The 24,362-nt window shown below is 45.2% G+C and overlaps 2 protein-coding genes across 4 annotated transcripts in view; one reads left to right on the top strand and one right to left on the bottom strand.

Annotated features, from left to right (window-relative positions):
- Window positions 1–24,362, bottom strand: part of rps7 (ribosomal protein S7) — a 439,982-nt gene that overhangs the window by 231,937 nt on the left and 183,683 nt on the right. The window lies entirely within an intron of this gene.
- eipr1 (EARP complex and GARP complex interacting protein 1) overlaps window positions 1–24,362 on the top strand; it is an 85,021-nt gene that overhangs the window by 15,565 nt on the left and 45,094 nt on the right. For 2 of the 3 annotated variants that reach the window (XM_070884939.1, XM_070884938.1), the window contains exons 3-4: window positions 9,167–9,299; window positions 22,703–22,859. In XM_070884939.1, coding sequence (XP_070741040.1) covers window positions 9,167–9,299; window positions 22,703–22,859 — 290 coding nt within the window. Of the gene's footprint in view, window positions 1–9,166; window positions 9,300–20,543; window positions 20,563–22,702; window positions 22,860–24,362 lie in introns of those variants that run through there. The other variant, XM_070884940.1, reaches the window with a different exon arrangement.

The following is a 24,362-nucleotide window of genomic DNA, read 5'->3' as shown; positions in this document are numbered from 1 at the left end:
CCATTCCCCCCTCCCCGGACCCGCCATTCCCCCCTCCCCGGACCCGCCATTCCCCCCTCCCCGGACCCGCCATTCCCCCCTCCCCGGACCCGCCATTCCCCCCTCCCCGGACCCGCCATTCCCCCCTCCCCGGACCCGCCATTCCCCCCTCCCCGGACCCGCCATTCCCCCCTCCCCGGACCCGCCATTCCCCCCTCCCCGGACCCGCCATTCCCCCCTCCCCGGACCCGCCATTCCCCCCTCCCCGGACCCGCCATTCCCCCCTCCCCGGACCCGCCATTCCCCCCTCCCCGGACCCGCCATTCCCCCCTCCCCGGACCCGCCATTCCCCCCTCCCCGGACCCGCCATTCCCCCCTCCCCGGACCCGCCATTCCCCCCTCCCCGGACCCGCCATTCCCCCCTCCCCGGACCCGCCATTCCCCCCTCCCCGGACCCGCCATTCCCCCCTCCCCGGACCCGCCATTCCCCCCTCCCCGGACCCGCCATTCCCCCCTCCCCGGACCCGCCATTCCCCCCTCCCCGGACCCGCCATTCCCCCCTCCCCGGACCCGCCATTCCCCCCTCCCCGGACCCGCCATTCCCCCCTCCCCGGACCCGCCATTCCCCCCTCCCCGGACCCGCCATTCCCCCCTCCCCGGACCCGCCATTCCCCCCTCCCCGGACCCGCCATTCCCCCCTCCCCGGACCCGCCATTCCCCCCTCCCCGGACCCGCCATTCCCCCCTCCCCGGACCCGCCATTCCCCCCTCCCCGGACCCGCCATTCCCCCCTCCCCGGACCCGCCATTCCCCCCTCCCCGGACCCGCCATTCCCCCCTCCCCGGACCCGCCATTCCCCCCTCCCCGGACCCGCCATTCCCCCCTCCCCGGACCCGCCATTCCCCCCTCCCCGGACCCGCCATTCCCCCCTCCCCGGACCCGCCATTCCCCCCTCCCCGGACCCGCCATTCCCCCCTCCCCGGACCCGCCATTCCCCCCTCCCCGGACCCGCCATTCCCCCCCTCCCCGGACCCGCCATTCCCCCCTCCCCGGACCCGCCATTCCCCCCTCCCCGGACCCGCCATTCCCCCCTCCCCGGACCCGCCATTCCCCCCTCCCCGGACCCGCCATTCCCCCCTCCCCGGACCCGCCATTCCCCCCTCCCCGGACCCGCCATTCCCCCCTCCCCGGACCCGCCATTCCCCCCTCCCCGGACCCGCCATTCCCCCCTCCCCGGACCCGCCATTCCCCCCTCCCCGGACCCGCCATTCCCCCCTCCCCGGACCCGCCATTCCCCCCTCCCCGGACCCGCCATTCCCCCCTCCCCGGACCCGCCATTCCCCCCTCCCCGGACCCGCCATTCCCCCCTCCCCGGACCCGCCATTCCCCCCTCCCCGGACCCGCCATTCCCCCCTCCCCGGACCCGCCATTCCCCCCTCCCCGGACCCGCCATTCCCCCCTCCCCGGACCCGCCATTCCCCCCTCCCCCGACCCGCGACTCCCCCCTCCCCCGACCCGCGACTCCCCCCCCCCCCCAGACCCGCGACGCTCCCCCCCCCCAGACCCGCGACGCCCCCCCCCCAGACCCGCGACGCCCTCCCCCCCCCCGATCCGCGACGCCCCCCCCCCCAGACCCGCGACGCCCCCCCCCAGACCCGCGACGCCCTCCCCCCCCCGATCCGCGACACCCTTCCCCCCCCCCCCCCCCCGACCCACAACGCCATTATCCCCCTCCCCCTCCCCCCCCAATACCGACCAATGAATTTTGCAGCAACTACAAGTTACTCACATTTCTGGGTTTCCTGAGGCCAATTAGTCAGAACTCCAGGCATACAATCATTGGTTTTTTGCATACCGTAAATGTAACGCCCCTATTTAAAAAAGGAAGCAGACAAAAAGCAGGAAACTATAGACCAGTTAGCCGAACATCTGTCGTTTGGAAAATGCTGGAGTCCATTATTAAGGAAGCGGTAGCGGGACATTTGGAAAAGCATAATTCAATCAAGCAGAGTCAGCATGGTTTTATGAAAGGGAAATCATGTCTGACAAATTTGCCGGAGTTCTTTGAGGATGTAACAAGCAGGGTGGATAAGGGGGACCAGTGGATATGGTGTAGTTGGATTTCCAGAAGGCATTCGATAAGGTGCCATGTAGAAGGTTACTGCACAAGATAAAAGTTCACGGGATTGGGGGTAATATATTAGCATAGATATATGATTGGCTAACTAACAGAAAACAAAGAGTTGTGATAAATGGGTCGTATTCCGGTTGGCAAACAGTAACTAATGGGGTGCCGCAGGGATCGGTGCTGGGTCCTTAACTATTTACAATCTATATTAATGACTTGGATGAAGGGACTGAGTGTAATGTAGCCAAGTTTGCTGATGATACAAAGATGAGTGGGAAAGTAAATTGTGAAGAGGATACAAAAAAACCTGCAAAGGGATATAAACAGGCTAATTGAGTGGGCAAAAATTTGGCAGATGCAGTATAATGTGGGAAAATGTGAGGTTATCCACTTTGGCAGAAAAAATAGAAAAGCAAATTATAATTTGAATGCAGAAAAATTGCAAAGTGCTGCAGTACAGAAAGACCTGGGGTCCTTGCTCATGAAACACAAAAAGTTAGTATGTAGGTACAGCAAGTAATCAGGAAGGCAAATGGAATATTGGCCTTTATTGCAAGGGGGATAGAGTATAAAAGCAGAGAAGTCCTGCTACAACTGTACAGGGTATTGACGAGGCCACACTTATAGAGTACTGCATACAGTTTTAGTCTCCGTATTTAAGGAAGGACATACTTGCACTGGGGGCTGATCAGAGAAGGTTCACAAGCTTGATTCCGGAGATGAGGGGGTTGACTTATGATGATAGGTTGGGCTTGTAGTGAATCTGCACTGTATTATAAAGTCACACGAGGCATATACTGCAGACGAGGTCACTCATGACCTGCACCTTTATTCCCAGGACCAAGGAGTGCTGAGCCTGCGTGGAACCTCCCTTTAAGTACCTGGCTGACCAGGTGAGGAGTGTCTCCCACAAGTTCACCCCCTGTGGTCAAGGTGTGCATTTCACAGTTGTATACAGTGTACAGTGTTGTTACATATTGGTTACAGTTATGTGAAGGTTACAAACATGACAGGGCCTATACTCATTGGAGTTCAGAAGAATGAGAGGTGATCTTATCGAAACATATAAGATAATGAGGGGGCTCGACAAGGTGGATGCAGAGAGGATATTTCCACTCATTGGGGAAACTAAAATTAGGGGACCTAGTCTCAGAATAAGGGGCTGCTCAGTTAAAACTGAGATGAGGAGGAATTTCTTCTCTCCGAGGGTTGTAAATCTATGGAATTTACTGCCCCAGAGAGCTATAGAGTCTGCGTCATTGAATATATTTAAGGCGGAGATAGACAGATTTTTGAGCAATAAGGATTATGGGGAGCGGGCAGGGAAGTGGAGCTGAGTTCATGATCAGATCAGTCATGATCTTATTAAATGGCAGAGCAGGCTCAATGGGCCAAGTGGCCCACTCCTGCTCCTATTTCTTATGTTCTTATGTTATTTTTTAAATCATGGTATTGACTGTTCAGCGGCTGATCCTCGCATCAATTTGAGGAGCCCAAAAACTCTTGGTAGCCATTACCTCTCTTTTGGTAAGTGAAAAATTAGAACGTGTTATTTTTGGTTGTTTACTTGGGTCATAAGATGATTCCTTTCACCTTTTTCAGTTTATTCAATTGATGTCAGTTTGGCTGTTATTAATTAAGGCTAGCCAGTTCATCTCTTGTATCCTATGGTGTGAAATTCCATGCTTGCCTATGCTTCATAGTGAAGTGGAGGGTGGTTTATGCATTAACTAGCTTGAGCAAAATGGTCGTAAATGACAATTAAAGCAAACAAGCAGGGGATCAAAAGTATTATTGAGGTTCCACTGTGCTCTGTGCAGAACAAACTGGATGATGTGAAACTCTGTGTGTGTGTGTGTCTTTTTCTCTCTCTCGCTCTCTCTCTCTCATGATACATTGGCATTTACCAACAAATTGGGACCTCCATGTGCATCAGGGCCATTCTCAATTATAGGTTTGTGAATAGTTAATTCTGAAAACTGCTCGCACTCTATTCCGAGGTCAATGTTTCCTGCTTTCACTCGCTCACACCCACATCTACCACTTTCCAGTACTCCAAAATACATTAATAAAAGTGGACTGTGTTAAAATCAGCAAAAAGTTGCAGTTTTACTTCCTCAACAGCTTTATGATTTACTTTTTTCCCAAATAGTGTGAAGCTTTTTTTGAAGGTAAAAAGGAAGCCACGTGGCTTTGTTTGGGGAAAAATGATTGGCAGAGGAAAGGCTGTATTTGGGAAAGGATTGAAGGAGCTTGTGTAAGCCTGTATTGCTCAGCTGTCCTACAGCTCAGCAAGTTTATCCAGTTGAGTGGCTGAGCTGTTTGGGCCGGAAAATCCCAGATTTATGGTGACTGAATTCAGATGGGATGGAGTAGAGGAGCTGGAATTGGCCTTAGTGGCCCGGGGGAGCGGAACATTGGTCCTGATGCCCACTCCTGATTGCTATTGAGTAAGCCCTGTTGGAAGTGCGTATTTGTGAATACTGGGTGAGGAAAGATCAGGCTCAGATGCAGTGCCCCTGCTGTCAAATAGTTGCTGACGCACCGTCAAGTTTACTCATCTGTAATGGACACTTGGATGAGGTAACGGAAGGTAATTGGGCCTCGTGGAATTGTGCATCAGGAACGATTCATGCCTGCAGGAGAGAAGGGATGAGAGAAACATTGATGAGAAAAAAATAGAGCGGCCTTGAAGGTTCTAATTGTGGTACTTTGCCAAACGTTACTGAATATCTCTTCCAGAAGGTTTATTGGGGGCGCGGGAGAAGAGGGGTGAAGAAAGGATTTCAGAAAAGCTATTGAAAAATTGGGAATTACAACTTGTTATTTAGCAGGTTTCTCTGCGTCTTCATTTTCATTCTACAAACTTAATACTCTTCTGCAAGTTAAATGCAGTATAGAGCAGTTAAGTGTGAACACAAAATTACCTATAACTTATTAATGCGATCATCTGAAATATGCAAAATGGCATCTGGGATTCACATTAATTTAGAATAGTAAACATTCATAATTTACTAGCCGAACTGAACACAGTACCCAGATTTTGGACAACTGAACCATAGCTTTCTCCCTTTTGCATTGCAGCCATCCTGAGGTAAAGGCCCTTTTGCTCCTGTGCACTACTAGCTTTTAGTGATTTGTGTACTTGGGCACCCAAATCTCTTTGCTCCGCCACAGTTCCTCATCTCTCGCCATGAAGAAAATATTCTTATTTCCCTTGGATCCAACAGGGCTTACTCTCACGCTTCTCCACATTGATCTCCATCTTCCGCAGTTTTGTCCACTCACTTACTCCATCTATATCCTGCTGTAGCTTCCTGCTTCCATCTATATATCTTACTGTGCCTCCCAACTTAGTGTCATCTGTAAATTTGGATATGCAACCTTCTATTCTTTCATCATTGATATATATGGTGAAACGCTGAGGCCCCAGTAAAGGAGAACAACACTTGTCACATCCTGCCAATCACAATACTTTCCCTTTATCCCTACTCTCTGTCTCCTACCTCCCAACTAATTATCAATCCATATCAAAAGATTACCTCCAATTCTAAGTGCTTTTATTTTTGTTAATAATCTCATGTGCGGAACTGTATCAAATGTCACAGTCAATACAGACAACATCTATAGACACGCCTTAGCCATCCTGTTAGTGACCTCCTCAAAAAATTCAACTAAGTTGTTAGATATGACAAATCCAAGCTGATTCTTTGATCTTTAACAAACTTCAGGAGATTATGGACAGACTGGTGAAATGGGCAGCACAATGCAGAGATCTGTCAAGTGATTTATTTTTGTAGGAAGAATGAGGAGAGGCAATCTAAACTAAAAGGTACAATTTTAAAGGGGTGCAGAAACAGAGAGGCGGGGGCGGGGGGCACTGTAGGGCTATGGGAAAAGAGCAGGGGAGTGCGACTAATTGGATAGCTCTTTCAAAGAGCCGGCACGGGACGAATGGGCTCCTTCGGAGCTTTGTCATTCTATAGCTCTTCAGAGTCTGCTAGATTTCACTTGCTTGTTTAAGCCTTTAATTTAGCTTGATACTGACTCTTACCTCATTTGTTGACCATAGTTGCTTAACTATACAAATGAAGCTTTTGCCTTTTAGGGGTATGTACTGGGTCTTGTGTTGTGCCCAATATGTCTTTGAATACTTTCTGCTGTTTATCTGTAGGTTTACCGATTAACAGTTCAACCCCATCTACTGTGGTCAATTTATTTCTTATCCCTTCAAATGTGGCCTTACTTAAATTTAAAACTTTGGTTTGATACTTTCCCATCTCCCTTTCAAACATAATGGCCCTGAAATCCCGGTTCCTTCTTCCCATGGGCGTTCGATCCAATTCTAGAGAAAAGATGTGCACTTACCTTTTACTGCTGCGCCCACCAGAGATCCCTGTCCTGAGGCCTCCTCTCCCTGCGCATCAGAACATGTGCACATCTGGACGGACGTAGAGCTGGAGTTGGAGTCACATGGCACTGGGCAGCCAATCCAGGTAAAATATTTTTTCATTCATAATAATGGGAATTCCGTAAATAGGAGTTCTCATTATTATGATTGAGAAACATGCCCCCCCCCCCAACACCAAAACACCAATTTTTTAAAAAAATAGGAAAAAAAAAATCACATTTAACATTAATTTAAATTAAAGTTAATAAATGTCTTAGAAAAAAAAAATCTGATTTTTAAAAAAAAACTTTTTAAAATTATGGTTTAAAATAAACTTACCTTCGTGGGCAGGGTTTTTAACATTAAAATGTGTTTTTAAAATTTTATTTTTATATGTTTTTGTATGTTTTAAAATTCTTACGCTGGTAAAAGTATGCTATGCGCCTGTTTTTACCAGGCGCAAGAGTTTTAAGTACATTCACAAGACAAGAGATGGGCAAATACTGCAAACTTGCCCATGCGAATGTCCTGGCTGCCAAGATGTGCGCGATCTGTCAAGCTAAAACTTGACAGATGGGAAAACCGGCTTTTGCGATGCCTTCTCAGGTTCGTATGGACCCGGGGAGGCCGAGATTCCAGGGCCAGTATCAATTTCAATCATATTATGGTCACTATTCACAAGATGTTCCCTTAGATTGTTAACTAATTCTGGTTTGTTACTCATTACCAAATGTTCTATGAGCTGCTTTGATTTTTGTTCTAAAACCTATTGTCCTGAAGATATTCTAGTGACATCAATGACTAGGGGATGCACCCAAAGCAGCCCTATTTGCTTCACAAAGATGAGGGATTCCACAGCCCATTAAGCATATCCTTTCATAGAAACCTACCATCTTACCCATCAGTGTCTAACTGCCTCTTGAATTTCTGTCTGCATTATCATACCCAGAAGGCTATTCCAAGTGTAATCACTGTGTTTTCAAATGCTTTCTGACATCAGTGCTGAATTTTGCCTTTTACCACTTTGTACATATGTCCCCTTGTCCTGAAATTATATTTTAACATGAAGGAGTGCTCCAGATTAACGTTTTCTATTCCACTTAGTATCTTGCATGCCTCTGTAAAGTCCCTTTTTATTTATCTCCTTTCAAGGCTGAAATTTTCTAACCTTTCCTCATAATTTAGTTCTCTAAAACTAGAGATGAGCCTTCTGGCCTTTCTCTGCATCACTTCCATGGCTTGAATGTTTCCCTTGTGCCTCAGTGACTAAACTGAATGCATTAGTTAAGGTTTGACCTGACCCGAACGGTATACAGCTTCAGCATGACTTTAATGGGACCCCAAATTTAGACTGACTGGCAACACATATTATTGGTCGTAGACTTTCTTTCTCCTTAATGTTTCACTTGGTTCAATTTCAAATTTATCTGCTCTTCACAAAATATGAGGGGAGATTTTCCTGGGTCTGCACGCAGCCATTGGATTTCTTGGGCACAGCAACTATCAGAAAAATGGGCCAGTCTGAACACATGACTGTAAAGTAACCTGTCTGATTGTCCTATATTAATTTAAATAGAAGGAAACTTGAGTAGTTCCTTTACAGGTGTGTACTGCAACCCATCTAGTTTTCTGAAATTTGTTATGCTGAGGTAATCCAGTGGGCCCGGGTACAGACCCAAGAAAATCTCCCTTTAACCTGTTCTCAGATTTAAAAATATATTTTGGGATTTTTATTAAATTATGTCACAGATATAGAGGTGAGAAGCACAATAGAAAATTATGGAGTTATGAAACCAATGGAATGGACATCAAGCGGGTTCCAAAATGGGCATGTGATCTACATTGCCAGATTACCGCGCATGCGGTGATGATGATAATGGAAATTTGCCCCACTGTCTCTGTCTCTGACCCATATAGACTCGAGCAGTCCTGGCTTTGATCTCCATTTAGTGCTGAGTTAACTGACCTCAGCTGGGGCAGGGGTAGGATCACAAATGGTCATGGTGCCAAAGGGTTGTGGAATGGCAAATTAACCTGTTTCCTACCTCTGATTGCTATCCAAGAGTCTCAGCTGGAAGTGCATGTATGTGACGTCGCATGAAAACAGAACTAAATATCCTGCCAGCACACACTGCCAAGGATCATGCATAAATAATTACCACTTGGGAGAGGTATCTGGAGGGGAGGGGGGATCACTGTCTGTGGAATTGTATCCTAGCGAGGGAGTCATTGCCTACAGAAGAGCGGGAGAAAATATTGGAGAGGAAAGAAAGGTAAAATAAGGATAGTGCCTTTATTTATTTTTAAAACACTGTAGTTGTCATTAGTGTTTATAAAAAAGCAATACGTATACCTGTACTGTATATAGGTATGAGATAAAATTGTTTGATTAAAATGCTACTATCAGCACATGAACAGCCCTTTAGTTCAATGTATATTGATTAAATTATCCTTGACCGGAACAATAACTTCTAGCTTCAATGCACCACCCCATGAAACCGTACTTCTTTTCCTCAGACGCCTGACCGTGTTCTTGAAACTAGCCCTGCACTCCAAGGACGCTATTGATCAAACCTAGTGCTCCATTCCCTAATTTGGAGGATAATTTTTTTTTTTAAAGCCTGTCAGCTAGCATTACTAATTTATGGATGTGGATTATTATGTTTTTAGATTCACATCATAGATTTTGATGACGAAAATAACATTATTAACAAGAACGTCCTTCTGCATCAAGTAGGAGAAATATGGCACATGAGTACCAGCCCTGCAGATAAAGGTGTACTGGCAACTTGCTACAATAAAAGTAAGTGTAGTAAATTGATTTGACCATTGACCCATTGTATAAAATAGATTAGATTTTAAAACAGCAAAAAATTATTCTGCACATTTGCATTTCATAAACATGGACAGTCAATAAATGCAAAAGTGCAGAAACACGATGCAATGTTTTCCTTTTATTGGATTTTGTAAATTGTTTATATCATAAGTATTTTCCCTCTGTTTTCTTTAATTTACAAATGTAGCTTAAATTTTTCTGTACGGAGTATCTATAAATGTGATTGATTAATATTTATAATATCTCATTACGTGAATGGAAATTCAGAAAATTATTACTGTTTAGTTTAAAAAAAACTTCATACTGAATTTGAAGCAATTCTGGTATCAAGAGTAGAAAATAAATTTAAAAATGTTTCCAATGCAATAAATTAGCTGTTATGCTAAAGGTGTAACTTACAGCAAGTGAAGACACTGCTTACAACCTTGTGTGTTTAAGCTGTGACTACAGTGGTTGAGGTACAAGAGTTACACAAGCGAAGCTGTAATCAATCTCTTTATAAATAATAAAGCGTAAAAAGTCCAATGGCCAAGAAATGATGGGAATCGTCCGAGAGGGGTATGGGGGGGGAAGAGGATCGGGGCCGACCACCTGGGGATTGTGGCTGGCCTCAGCATCATCGGTGGGGTTGTGGGGGGAGGCCTCATGGTGGAGATCAGAGGCTTGGAGAGGTGATCGGAAGCATCGTGGTGGGGTCTCCGATCGCAGCGGGTGGGTTAGTTAGGGACCCTGGATCCAGGAGGTAGGTATAAAGCCATTTGCCTCCAGGATGCAGCAGTCCCCACTTAGCAGGTTGAACTTCCAGGTTTCACGAATTGTGTGAAGCCCGTTCACATGCAGTTAAATTCAAAATGGAGATGAAAAAAGAGGCTTCCAGTCAATATTTAAATTGACATATCAACCCCTGGGAGCGGGTTGGTCGCCCGACTCCCACCCTCCAAGCGGTACTGCCCCCATACCGCCTCCGTTAAAACCGGAAGTGGGCAGGTTGGAGGCGGGATCAGGTCGGGAATCTCATTTTTAACACTTTATCTGTGTCCATGCTCCAAGCCCACCCGTTTTTTTAGGGGTAAATTCCGGCCAGAGTAATGGAAAGATGGACACGGATTTGGGAGACAACAACTCATTTAAGGACTTGGGAGAGGAAAGAGAGCTTGGAATGGGATGGTAGTTTGCAAAAATCAGGTCAAAGTTCTACACCCCTGCCAAAACCAGTCATGAATGGCAGTGGGCAATTAAGAAACTAATGAGAGGCTAAAGCATTTGCAACCATCTTCAGCCAGAAGTGGCGAATCAGTGATCCTTCTCAGCTTCCTCCTTCGAGCCCCACCATCACAGATGCCAGATTTCAGCCAACTTGATTCACTCCTCGTGATATCAAGAAACAGCTGAGTTTGTTGGGCACACCAAAGACAACAGGCCCCAACAACATTCTGGCAGTAGTACTGAAGCCCTCTGCTCCAGAACTAGCCACACACTTAGCCAAGCTGTTCCAGTACTGCTACAATACTGGAATCTACCTGACAATGTGGAAGATTGCCTAGGTATGTTCTGTCCACAAAAAGCAGGCAGAGGATTTATGGGTGGGTTTTTTGGTGAGAGGGTGATGACAGCTGTTTGACAGGGAAGGGGGCAATTTTTGAGGAGAGGAAACAATTTACAGTGTCCGCTCGTATGGAGGCCAGGAAGAGAAGTTGGGTGTCAGCAGTTTAATAGGAATGGGGTTGCGGGGTAGGAAGTGGGTCTCCTAGACAAGAGGAGCTCAGTATCCTTCATTTTGAAGTTTATTTATTATTTTTGCTAGCTTTTTTAATACCTTAGATTTCTTAATATTAAATTTCCGTTATTTTTCTGCCCAATTGTAAAGTCTTTGCACATCTCTTTTAAATGTCAGCTTGTCTCAATTTGTAGCACTCTTAAATTGTGTCAGAAGGGTTGAGGGTTTGTGCCCCATACCCAAGTTTGTGATGGCAATCTAGGTTAACACTTCAGTGCACTACTGAGGGAATGCTGCATTGTTGGAGGTGCCATCTTTGAATAAGACATTAAACTCTTCCAGTGATTGAGGTGCATGTTAATGATCCAAACCATTATTCCAAGGAGAGCAGGGAGTTCTCTATCATTCTGGCCAACAATGCTTCTTGAAGCACCTAAAACAGATGATCTTGTCATTGATCTCATTGCTGACACGGAATGGCGGATACATTTGCCTACATAACAACGGTCACTGCACTTCAAAATTAATGCTTTGTGTGAACAGACATTTCAGTATGATCAGAGACTTTGGCCCAGAAACCTGAAAAATTTCTACAAATCTACCTGGTGGTCCGGAGGTTTGGAGACTTCTGGTCCTGAGCCTCTACGCTTGAAATAAATTACAAAAAACATCACATATTTAAAATTAATCAAAATGGAATTTAATTAATTATTTCAAACAAAATTGTAATTTTTTGAAAAATAAATTTACATATTTTAAAGAGTCTAACAATAAACTTAACTTATTTAACAGGATTTTACATGTTTAAATTATTGAAAAAATTTATTTTTCTGTCCTTTAAATGTCTTGCGCTGATAAAAAAAACAGGCCTTTGCCTGCTTTTATCAGTTGTAATAACTTCAAGGGCATTCGCTGGACAGAAGATGGGCAAATCGCCCAACGTGCCGCCCGCGGAGGTCTTTTACTTCTGGATGCGTCCAATCTGTCAAGGATTCGTAGGGGCTTTGAATTTAGGGCCTATATAAATATAAGTATTATTATTTAATTCCTCTCTGAACTTCCTGCCTCTGCACAACTTGGTATCATCTGCACATTGTGAATTTGTATTTTTAACACTTTCGTCGTGATCGTAGTTTGTAGCTCCTGGAAATCATCTTCACAGAGAAGAGATGCATTATATTCAATGGATGATATTGAGTTGGCCTCTCTGTATTCTGATGCATGTGGAGGTCCTGAACATTTGCCTCCATACCGGTTCCCAATCCTCTTCTGTAATTTGGTAGTTTAGGCTTTCTTCCCAGGCAACTTTTAAGCTTTCCGCTGTGTGATATCATGGTGTATGCGATGGAAATATGTCTGTGGGAGTTTACTGGTTGGGGAAAACTGTAATCTTGGGGTGAGGAGGACTGGGTTTGCACGTACTTTGCAGATAATTGCTTTGAACTGCAGGTACAGCTGCAGCACTTGTTTTGGAGGTAACTGAATAAGTTGGACTGCATAGGCAGAATTTATTTGGCAGCAGTTGTAATGTCCTGAGGACCTTCATAAGAACTTAGCCAATCAGGGTGATACTAATGTCATGTCAGGTCCTGGAGCTATTCATGGCAAGTATTTACATAGAATAAGATAGAATTTACACCACAAAATCGGGCCATTCAGCGTAACAATTCTATACTGGTGTTTATGTTCCATATAAGCCTCCTCCCACCTTACTTCTTCTCACCGTCTCAACATATTCAACTATTCCTTTCTTCCTCATGTACTTATCTAACTACCCCTTAAATGTATCCATGCTATTCACTTCAACCACTCTATGTGGTATCAAGTTTCACATTCTCACTGCTCTTGAGTAATGAAGTTTCTCCTGAATTCCTTATTGGATTTATATATGACTATCTTATATTTATGACCCCTAGTTTTGTACTCTCCACAAGTGGAAACATCTTCTCTATGTCTACCTTATCAAGCCTCTTCATAATTTTAAAGACCTCCATCATGGTCATCTCTCAGTCTTTAAGAAAAGAACCTCAGCCTGGTAGTTGTACACTCTCAGTTCTGGTATTATCCTTGTAAATCTTTTTTTGTACTTTCTCCAGTCCCTCTATATCCTTTTTGTAATTATGGAGACCAAAACAGTACTCGAAGTGTAGTCTAACCAAGATTCTATACAAGTTTAACATAACTTCTCTGCTTTTGAATTCTATTCCTCTAGAAATGAACCCCAGTGCTTTATTTACACTTTTATGGCTTTGCTAATCTGTGTTGCTACTTTTAATGATTTATGAATCTGTACCAAATCCTATATCTGTTTGCACCTCTATCCCATTTAGAAACTTGGAAGGCCAAACTTGCCCCTTTTAGCGATGGCTGGGCGCTAACGGGGTGCAAAATAGAATTTGCCTGGGTGCGGCGCAAAAATCCCTCCCCCCCCCCCGGCACGGAATTGGGTGGGGGTTTTGCAGAGGTGTTACGGGATAGCGTACCGCTGCTGCCGGGAGTGCCCCGCTCAGCTGCACATGGCGATGATGATATAATTGCCATGCGCATCGCCCCCTTACCGCTCCAGAAGTGAAATTGCCCCGCGCAACCTACCTTGGTGCCTGCCGATGACAACGTCAGCATGAACTGTCGAGTTGCAGTCGTGAACCAGATGCACCAGTGCTATTTAAAGGCGTCATCTTGGAAAGTAGTTTTTGTCGGCTATTACTTATTTCTGCTTTCCAACGGGTAGGCAGAGCGGCTGGTGGACCGACAGCAGTGATTTTAGCTCAAACATTCTTCTGTCTCCTCCCTTTTCCCCTGTGTCACACACAGCACTTTTGCCGTTCAACCATTTTTGTCGCTTCATGAGGGCTGTGCTGGCACTCGACCGCCTGCTCTGACTTCGCCATCAGAGGATGCTTCGCCGAATACAAAGGCACCGCCAATTACAGAGGGATAGACATCGAGAGAGGGAGAGAGAAAGGCTATGACAAGAGAACGAGCACGCCACAAGGAGAGGCACAGGGACAGGCACAGACCACAGGGACAAGCATGGGCAGAAGCACAGGGAGAAGCACATCAACATGTTGCCAGAGGAAGAAGGCACCATAGGGCTGGCAACAGGAGGCGTTACTCTCCCAGGGTATTCCGGAAGTAGTTCTCCTACATCAATTTTACTAAGAAACAGTGTGTGCTGTGTTTCAGGAAGGACATGGTCAAAGAGCTCTGTCATCTGCTGCAACCAGACCTCGAGCCTCAGACCAGGGCGAGGACGGCTCTCTCAGTAGCTGTCAAGGTCACCATCGCTGTTAATTTCTTCGCCAATGGATCTTTCCAGCGAGCTATAGGAGCCATCTTCAACAGCTCCCAGTTTGGCGTCCATTGCTCCATCTGTAAGGTCACAGATGCTTTGTACAGAAGGAAGAGGGACTACATCTCTTTCCCAATTAGCAGAAAGAAGCAGCATGAGTCTGCATGAGGCTTTGCCAGGATAGCAGGCTTCCCTATGGTGCACATTACCATTGACTGCACCCATGCTTTGAGGGCACTGTATCACAGTTTGGAGATCTTCCGTAACCACAAAGGCTACCACTCACTGAATGCCTAGTTGGTGTGCGATCTCACACGCAGAATAATGACCATGAATGCTTGCTAGCCTGACAGCAGCCACGATGCCTTCATCCTGCGCCAGATCAGTGTGCCAGATCGGTTCCAGCCTCCAAAGGAAGCTCGCGGCTGACTGTTTTGAGACAAGGGCTATCCTCTATCCACCTGGCTCATGACTGCCCTCCGCAACCCCACCACTCTTGCCCAGCAGTCGTACAATGAGAGAGCCATGTCGCCACCAGGAACATCGGAGGGCTGAAGCAGCAGTTCCACTGCCTTGACCGCTCAGGAGGAGCCCTGCAGTACTCGCCTGAGCGGGTGTCCCTATTCGTCGTCGTCTGCTGCATGCTGCACAACCTGGCTATCAAGAGGGCACAGCATTGCCACCAGGCATAGCCGCACCACCTCCGGAGGACAGAAGAGCAGGAGCAGCAATGGAGGAGGCAGTGACTCCATCATGACCCTGCAAGGGAGGTCCGTGTCTGTCTCATCAGAGCTCGTTTCCACTGATTTCCATCCCACTTACGGTTTCCTCTGAACGTTCCCATGACCACATCAATTTGCCCTTCCATACCAAAGCTCCAACACTGAAATGAAAGACAACAGGAAACATTAAACATTTCAATCACCATTTATCAAACAACAATAAAATGTATAACTGTGTATTTATTCATTTTCTTACAGTCCTTTTTTCATTCACGTATTCTACTCCTCCGCAGTGCCTCCCCTGTGGCTGCAGCATGTCTGGTGGAAGGCTGGTGTGTTTCAGGGTCAGAGACTACAGATAGCCTTGTAGGGTGCTCTCGACCAGCTCCAGGCCTGGAAGGCCCAGCTGCAGACTGCATCACCACAGGCTGGATGGTGACAGTTTGGGCTGGCTGGGTGATAGGCAGCAACAAGTGCAATGGCGGAGTGGCAGTGGTAGGATCACCAATGCTGTCATCCTGAAGGAGGACAGCAGGTTCCTGCTCCACTGACACTCCCCTGGGCTAGCACCTCAGTATCCCCACCAATCTGCTGGAGCACAGATTGGTGGCCTGCTGCGACACCGTGTGATCCGCAGTCAACTGGTGGACCCAGCGGCGATGGCAGCTGTTCAGAGCCTACGCGGCATATAGCTGAGACATATGAGCAATCAGTGACTCTTGCTGCATCAGCAAGACATTGCATTGCTTCTGCCTGTGTTGCAATGGAAACTGCCACACCGCCCATGACGTGTTGAGGTCTCGTTCCGCACGGTCTGTCTGGGAATCCACCATCGTCTGCACACTGGCAATGATGGGCTCCATGGTGTGCGCAGAGCTGTGTACAATGCAGGAGGCAGACTCCTCCAGGCTCCTTACCACTTCTGACGAGCTCTCAGGCACCCTTCCCATTGCATCTATCATGTTGGAGTGCATGGCCATCACCCTTTGTGTAAACGCTTCCTCATCTGAGTCCTGTGCAGCAGAACTCACATGCGAACCCACCCCCTGGGGAGAGGGCTCCCGAGCTTCCCTTCCCCCTTGACTGTGCTGCATCCCGCTAGACCCCGATGCATCACCCAGTGTAGATCCCTGCCCTAAGCTAATCTCTAAGGACCGCGTAGTGGCAGTATCTGAGCTGGTGCCTGCGGGTGAGAGAAGCAATGACGTAGTGCTTTCCGTCTCCTCCTCCTCCTTCCCCCTCCTCATCCTCGTCCCCCTCCTCTCCCTCGTGACTGGGTTGGGATTGGGGGGGGCGGGCACAGGCTGCTCAGCTGCTGGCTGATTATCTGAAAGCATAAATGGCGCAAGAGTCCCGTTAAGGTGAGGGCAGGGGGGCAGGAATGGAGAAGGGAAGGCAGACAGAATGAAGAGCTGTAAAGTGATACGGTCTTCTGGTTTAATGGGGAAGTGGGATGAGAAGAGGGGATAAATGTACCATTGTTTCCCCCAGTGGGCCCGACCTCTCCGCCGGCCATGGCACCCACCACCTGCGGGCCAATGAACCGCAGCATTCGCTCCTCCTGGGCAGAAAGCTGGTGCAGTTCAGCTCCCCCCCACTCCCCAACCGCCCCAGTCTGCTGCTGCTCCATCCTGTTGTGTGCCATCTTGGCCTGCAGCAGGAAGGAACCTGTGTGAGTAAGAGTCCAGATATGTATGTGGAAGATATGCCTGCCGTGGTTAAATAGCTATGAATGTATGCAAGGCAAGAAACGAGACTGTGACTGAGTCGACTCAAATGGATGGTGGTTGCCTGCTGGGTTAAGTGCTGGTTCGCAGAGTGTGCACAGACAGAGGCTTAGAGGCTGGTATGCAAGAGTTGTGGAAACATGTACTCACCTTGACCACCCGACTGAGGTCATTGAATTTCTTGCGGCACTGGGTCAGGCTTCTATTCCTTCTTCTTAGGTGGTCCCATGTATCGAGGATGACTTGCTTCCACGCCAAAAAGGGATGTTCACAGGTGTTTCAATGAAGGACCTAATATTCCAGGTCCCGAACTACATGTTGAAGGGTGGAAGATGCCTGTGTGTGGATTTTTTTAACGTGTGGTGGCCATTGCACACCAGCCACCACACAGGCTTGACAGAGCTACGTCTTGGTCTAGTGGCAAAATTAACCAGGACGACTGGAAACCAGCTCTGCTTCACAGACCTAGTGCGCACACAGCGCAGTGTGGGCTGGCCTGTGCTGCCCTGGGCCCTCGACTCTTCTGGGCCCCGAACTCACGCCTCTCCTGGGCCCTGATTACGTCGCTCTGCAATCTCTCACCACTTCTTCGCCCCGACTTCGCCACTCCTGCTGCATCTGGCCACGCTCCAATCACGACCTGGGTTATGGTGTCGTCCAATCCAGTCGCCCTCTTCACTGCCATCACCCTCCTGCACCAGCTCCCTGGAGTGGTATGCTCTTTTTAAGGCCCCGACCTGCCGCAGATGTTCCTCGCAGGTCGGGGCCACGGTGCTGGCTGACATCTCTGCAGCCACCTCTGCCCACATGGCCCTAAAAATCTGTAGAGTTGGCCTTCTCCCAGATGGAGGGAACAGTACCTCCCTTCTTCTCTCCATTGCCCCGTCAATGTCTGCATTGAACCGAGTGGCCCTTGCATGAGGTCTTGGAGTAGCCATCACAGACCTTTCTTGCAGCTCTCAGTCACCTGCAAAAATGATGAAAATGACCAGATGCTGCCTGAAACGACATCCCCTTTAAGAACTGGAATGAACTATAGGCTGATTATCACTGAATGAAAGTTAGCTAAAATTGGGTGTAGACTCGGTAATAGCACCCAACTGAGGCCATTAGCGCCTCAGATACTGCCTCACTGCTTTTCTGAGGGAAAAGTGCCCAATTTCCCCCAATTTTGCAGCCCATCTCGTCTGGTGCTAAATAATCAAACTGATAAAACTTAGTGCCTCAAACGTAGCACTTCAGAATTTCGCCCCCTTACTTTCTAAGGAGTAGGTGGCCACCTTATTCCTCCTATCAAAATGCACCACCTCACATTTCTCTATATTGAAATTAATTTGTCATTTACACACCCATTCTGCAAGTTTGTTAATGGTAGAATTAATAAAAAGCTTTTAGTTTGTTATGTACAAACTCTATTTTTAATTTATTTGTCAGAAATGAGTAGGATATAAAATAACTGCATCTGGCAGTCCCATGCTGCACCATAATAAAGAGGGGTGAAAGTCCAAAGGTATTTTCAGTCATGTGCAGATGCCCTAATAGACTGTTGTGGTTCGTACCACTATCGGCCTCATCACATCTGTGTGTCTCATATGAATTTGATGAAGAGTTTGTTGCTAAATTTGAATGTCATGGTAACCAAGATGGGGAAATGATATGTGCGAAGTGTAGTGTAAAAGCTTCAAATTTTTCTTCTTTTGCCTCATATGATCCAGACAACTGAGTATACATTTCAACAAAACTGCAAGTTTCTTGGGCGGGACCTGGAACACCTATGCCACATTGATCCCCAATGAGGCAGACAACCCTCATTCCCAAGAGCAATTCTCCAGACAGCACTGGAGCAATGCAAGTGGTGATCTCTCTAGTCTTGAGGGTTGTGGCTAGTGCAAGTAATCCAGAACCCGCTCGGATAGATCAAGAGACTTGTAATCTATAAGAAATACACTGGGAAATATTTACTGATTATCTATCTGATGTCTCTCGATCTGTGTATTTTGTGCAACACTGTGTAATAATAATAACTTTTATTTATATAGCGCCTTTAACGTAGTAAAACGTCCCAAATAAAACTTGGTCATATTGAACACTCCCAAACTTAAATGGGATACTCTTAAACTTTCTGCTCATAACATCTTGTCGCCGCCTTTAATTTTGGTAATTCAAAGTGTTCATACCAGAAGCTGTACGCTCATACTTTGGGACTATGTTCTGAATTCATTATTTATCGGAAAGAATGTTAGGCAGAAGGAGCAACATGCTCCAAATGTCACAATTCAATGTACAAATGTTAGCGGTGAAGAGGACATTTTTTGAATAATTTAATAATTTAACAAGACTAACTTTATTTTTTGTATGCCTCAAATACAGCAGTAAATAGAAATTATATAACGCCTTCCTTTTTGCCTGCCTTTTATCTCCCTTCAATTCTCTTTTTCCCTCTCTTTTCTTCGCTTGTCTTTTTTTATTTTGCCTTTTCTATTTTCTATCCGTCCTCATATCCATTTTTGCTTCCTGCGTTGTTTTTATCCCCAGATTTATTCTTGTTCTTTGTCTTGCTTCCCGATTTCTCTCTCTCCTTCCTCCTGTGACACTGAATGCTCATTATCCCTACAGCAGTATGGAGTCTCTCTGATCAGCTCTATTGATTTTCCTTGCTGCTGCTAATGATAAGACAGGCTTTCTTACCACCAGAGTATCCACTGTAAGTTGAGTGCACAGGGGGATTTTTGAAATAAAAGCAAGAAATCTGATGGGAAAACATTATAGAAGGTAGTGAAAACGAGGGAGGTAGCTTGTAAATTGACTGTTAAGGAACAGGTAGCCAGGTTAACAGATTTATTTTGTAAATGTGTGTCTTCACACAAAGCAATGAATTAAAAAAAAACAGTAAAAAATACATTTGGAATGAAATGAGGCAGAGCATCACGCCCTATAAGTATCAAATTAAATGGAATGAACTGCCTGTGTGTGGTTAATAGCTAAATTAAAAAGTCTGCAGTACGTTATCTTCCCAGTAGCTGATTTTGGTTTCAACAGAAAACAGATGCACTGTGCAAAAAAAAAAAACAGGCAGTATCTTAGGACAACTAAACATTACCAAAAGCATCAACAGATACTCTTGAACTGTTTTTGTCTTTCTATGAATATATCTTGCTTATTGACAAGTGGTTAAAACCCCTTCAAATCAAAAGCTAAAACGGCAGATTCATGATATACAAATATTAGCAACATACACCGCATCAAAACCAAAAATCTATGATGCGTAATCTTGCAAAGAATCATCTGGAAACATTAATTCATGGTTTAACTTTCATTTGTTACTGCAGATGTTAAAATGTTTTTGTAAAACACTTTCATACAAGCAAATTAAATGATGAACTTCTGTGCCTTAATAATAAGTAATATAAGCATCTCACAAATCTACAGCATCAGAAAATATTTTAAACAATGTGGTACATGTTCCTCCATTTGGAATTATTTTAAAATTGGAACTGTACTACAATTTTTGCATCTACATTTTGTTTAAAAAGACACCAGCAAATAAGCCTATTTGTGATGTATTTTCTTTGCAGCTCTATTCTCCCTCCTTGCACCATTCTCCAATCAAGGGAATAAGGGGATGACCCAGCTCCAGGCTTCTGGCAATGCTGCTTTTGAGCTCGCTGCTCATGACAGTGTTGTGGGTTGCCGAGCACTCCAATTATTTATTTTCTTTCCTGTTGGAAAAAGCTTCTCTAAAATGGACTAGGTGAGATTGTGAAACTCACAGGTAAGGAGTTGTAAGGTTTAACCACAAAGCTGTTATAGGGCACAACTCCCTATTCATATCCTGTCCTGTAATTTTGCATTAAAGAGTTAATGAATTGCAAATCAATGAAACAGCCAGACAATAGTCGGGCACGACAGTTCTCCTTTGTCCCCTTGAGTTAGAGAGAGCAATACTAAGGCACCTGTTCCTAATCACCCTCCAGAACCCCCTCCCCCAGCAAAATGTGCATGTGTGCACTTCAGGCAAGGACAGGATCAATCGAAGCTGTGACTGTGATGGCACCCACACTTGAATAATCTGCTGACACTTGCCATCAAAAAGTACACATGGAAAGTGGTCACTTGGGTGTAGTACAGGAGGGCTTTTGCAACCCAAGGACCTGTACTCCCACTGTGAGTCAGCACTTTCAAGAGAAAAGGCGAATAATTGAGGAGGGGAAAGGAAAAGCAGCAAATGTATAAGAAGCAAAATAGGAATGTTTTAAAATAGAATGGAGTTTTCTTTTTATTTTAAAGGTTTGATAGTCCTTGAAGGATTGTTTTTATGGAAATACAGCTATAACTATATCCCTCCCCCCTCTGCAACACTTTTGCAAGATTTCTGCCAAGGTAACTAAATTACAATTAAGCAGTCCACAATAAAGAATTGTTTGATTTTTGTATGTGTAACGTGAGATAAAATGACCGTGTCAGTGAAGGAAAAATGCCAAAGCTCTGAGTCTTAAATATACCAACAGGCACACCACGATTATCACAAGGTTCTTATGAAAACACTGAGGGGGTGACTGGAACACAAAATATTTAATTTGTCTAGCCTAACAGGAGTGCACTCAGAAGCCATTGTCTGGGATTTGCAGCACGAACATCTGCAGTTCTTTGAATGAAATCTGCAGCATCCACTTTTTAGATTGTTAATTTCAAGTCAGATTCATAAATTCTGTAAAAGGTATGATCTATGGGCCAATTTAGAAGTGGGTCCATCAATAAATTCAAATAATGTTTGCAACAAAATTTAAAGAAATAAAAAAGAACTGAAAATGAAATAATTTTAGATGTAGGTCCAAGTATGCTGCTTATCGTTGTACTAACTCGTCAACCAGCATATCATTCCCCAACAATTCTGAAACTTTAGCTACAAACTCGCAAATTAAGATACTTTTGGCTTAATTTTAACACAATATTAGATACTGAGTTAATACCTTTTGTAACATCATTCGCACATCAAGGGCATGAAGCATACTGACACAAATGCCTAAAGCTGAATTTGAAATGATACACAAGTGCATGAAACTACTTAGCCGATCCAGATGCCAAGCTTTCCTTTTTGCAGTTTGACGTCATCAGAATTCCAAAATTAGATTGCTTCAGTGGCACACAATATCCAGCTCAAGTGCTAAATTCAGGCCATCAGACATTTTGGACCAATTCACCAAGGCATTCTGAGTATGCTGACAGATTCCATTGGTGCAGTTAGTTTGATTTATTCCCTTTCTTCCTTTCCTTTATAACTCTTTGTCTCCTTTTCTTATCACCCAATTCTTGGTACGAGCTTCTGTATAGGAAGATCGTTACAGAAATTTCCTCATACTTCTGAAACTATTTTATCCAAGATGATAGCAAAAAGTATTGGAAACATGCTATATGATCCATCAAGCAGTTTAATCTATTTTTATTCCTGTAAACAATTATCAATATTTAAAAAGAGTACTGGAGGACTGCTCCTCTGGCTTGTCGGCACGGAGGGTGATCATTCGTCCCAGTGCTGCTTGTGGAAATGGTGACTCTGGTGCTGTTGCGCACTGGAAGTTGTATTGTTGTTTTAATTCAAATATTTAATTATATTTAAACTTAATATACACACATTAATGACCATAGAACTGCAAATTTGTGCTCAAGTGCAAAATTGAGCAGGCATCACTGGCGCAAAAAGTAATTCTTAAATAGAATGTTAGGCGTTGAAGACTTTAGGTTGTTAATTGTTTCATATGCTTGTAAGTCTTATGCCAACTAAACTGCTGGGTTTAAATAACTGGGTTCTCATATTTTAAGTTGTAGCTGTTAACATCTGAGTACAGTGAATTATATTTTCTCTACATTTATTAAAAGATTTTTTGACGGTTGATTTTTATTTTGCTGCTTAGCTTCAGACAGTAAAGTCCTGACGTGTGCTGCTGTGTGGCGTATGCCGAAGGAATTGGAATCAGGCAGTCATGAATCTCCTGATGATTCATCAAGCAACCCACAGACCCTGGAGCTGCTTTGTCACCTTGACAACACAGCTCATGGCAACATGTCCTGGTAGGTCGCTCAGTATTGATTTAAAAGATTTCAAATGCATCTTTCACGATGGAACTACGCAAAACGTTTGCCTGTTTAATTGTTACATCGAAACAAAAAAATTTCTGTGGAAAAAGGAGAAATATTCATTCACTGCAGAATAAAATGCCAAAATTAATTTGTGTATGTCTTACACTAGTAAACAGAGTTTTTATTGTATCCAGGTAATTAACCATCAGTTTTCTGCTTAGTTTAACAAGTTATTAACTTTAATTTATTCTAACATGCGGCTGATTAAGGTAATTGTTACTGGGGAATATGCACATCAAGATATAAAATAATGAGACTGAAATGTTTCCAAATAAATAACACAATGATTTGTGAGATCTTTGTCATTATACCCAAAATCTACATATTTCGTTAATAAATTTGCAGCAATTGTAACTGTTCAATGATTGTCATAATTAGCCAATGGATATCTGCTTTGAATGTGTTATACGTTTTATCTTGAGGCTTTAATCGGAAAGGAAAATGAATTGTCCAGTCACATGGGTATGATAAAATTTATAATCAATTGTATGTGTATATATGTTTTTTTATATATATACACACAGTATACCGGGTGCATGTTTCTTTGAAAACTAACGATAAATATGTGCAGTACCCATTACTTCGATAGATGGTGCTGTAATAGGTATTTTCCAATTTGAAGGTCCATGCCTTTCTCACACACATGGGGGGCTAAATTGGTACCATTTTTAGGCGCTACGCGGCCATGTCAGACTCGCAAATGGGGTCCAGGAAGTGTGCAGGACGCCATCTTGGTAAAGGAGTTTGCGCATATGCGCCTAAAGACTGCCGGCAGCATGTAGAGTTGCGAGATGAAGATGTGAATGAGTGTGCAACACCGAGCAGGACCAGCTATTAGAAGAGGAAGGAGGAAAAGGGTTCTCAGCAGGAGGCCATATTAGTTGAGGGTCTTCAGGGAGCAATTCTCTTACCTCAACTTCAGCGAGGACCAAAGCTTGAGATGTCTTTGCTTCACAGCTGCTGCAGCCACAAAGCAGGGCAAGGATAGCATAGCCTGTGGCTGCTACGTGTCCACTCCTTTCCGGCTGCATCTGGAGATAGAAGCAACATTTTGCAGTGCACCGCGACATGACGGTGGTCACTGAGGCTCTCTATACACAGACAAACACTTCAATCTCATTTCCTCATGTCAGAGACAAGCAGGTGGAACGAGCATGAGGTTTTGCACGCATGATCGGCTTCCCCATGGTGCAGGGGGCCATTGACTGCACGTACATTTCCTTGCATGTGCCTCACGTGAACTCGACTATTTTCATGAATCGAAAGAAATTCCACTCCCTGAATGCGCAGCTGGTGTGTGACCGCATGCAGCTCACCATGCTGGTGAATGCCCATTATTCTGGCAGCAGTCATGATTCCTTCATTGTGCACCAGTCCTCTGTTCCATCTGTATTTGAACCACCACTTTAAGTCACAGGTTGGCTACTGGGTGAC

Source organism: Pristiophorus japonicus, chromosome 7 (assembly GCF_044704955.1).
Source record: "Pristiophorus japonicus isolate sPriJap1 chromosome 7, sPriJap1.hap1, whole genome shotgun sequence".
Classification (NCBI taxonomy): Eukaryota; Metazoa; Chordata; class Chondrichthyes; family Pristiophoridae; genus Pristiophorus; species Pristiophorus japonicus.
The sequence above is the reverse complement of the archived record's forward strand: the minus strand, read 5'-3'. Positions and strand labels throughout refer to the sequence as shown.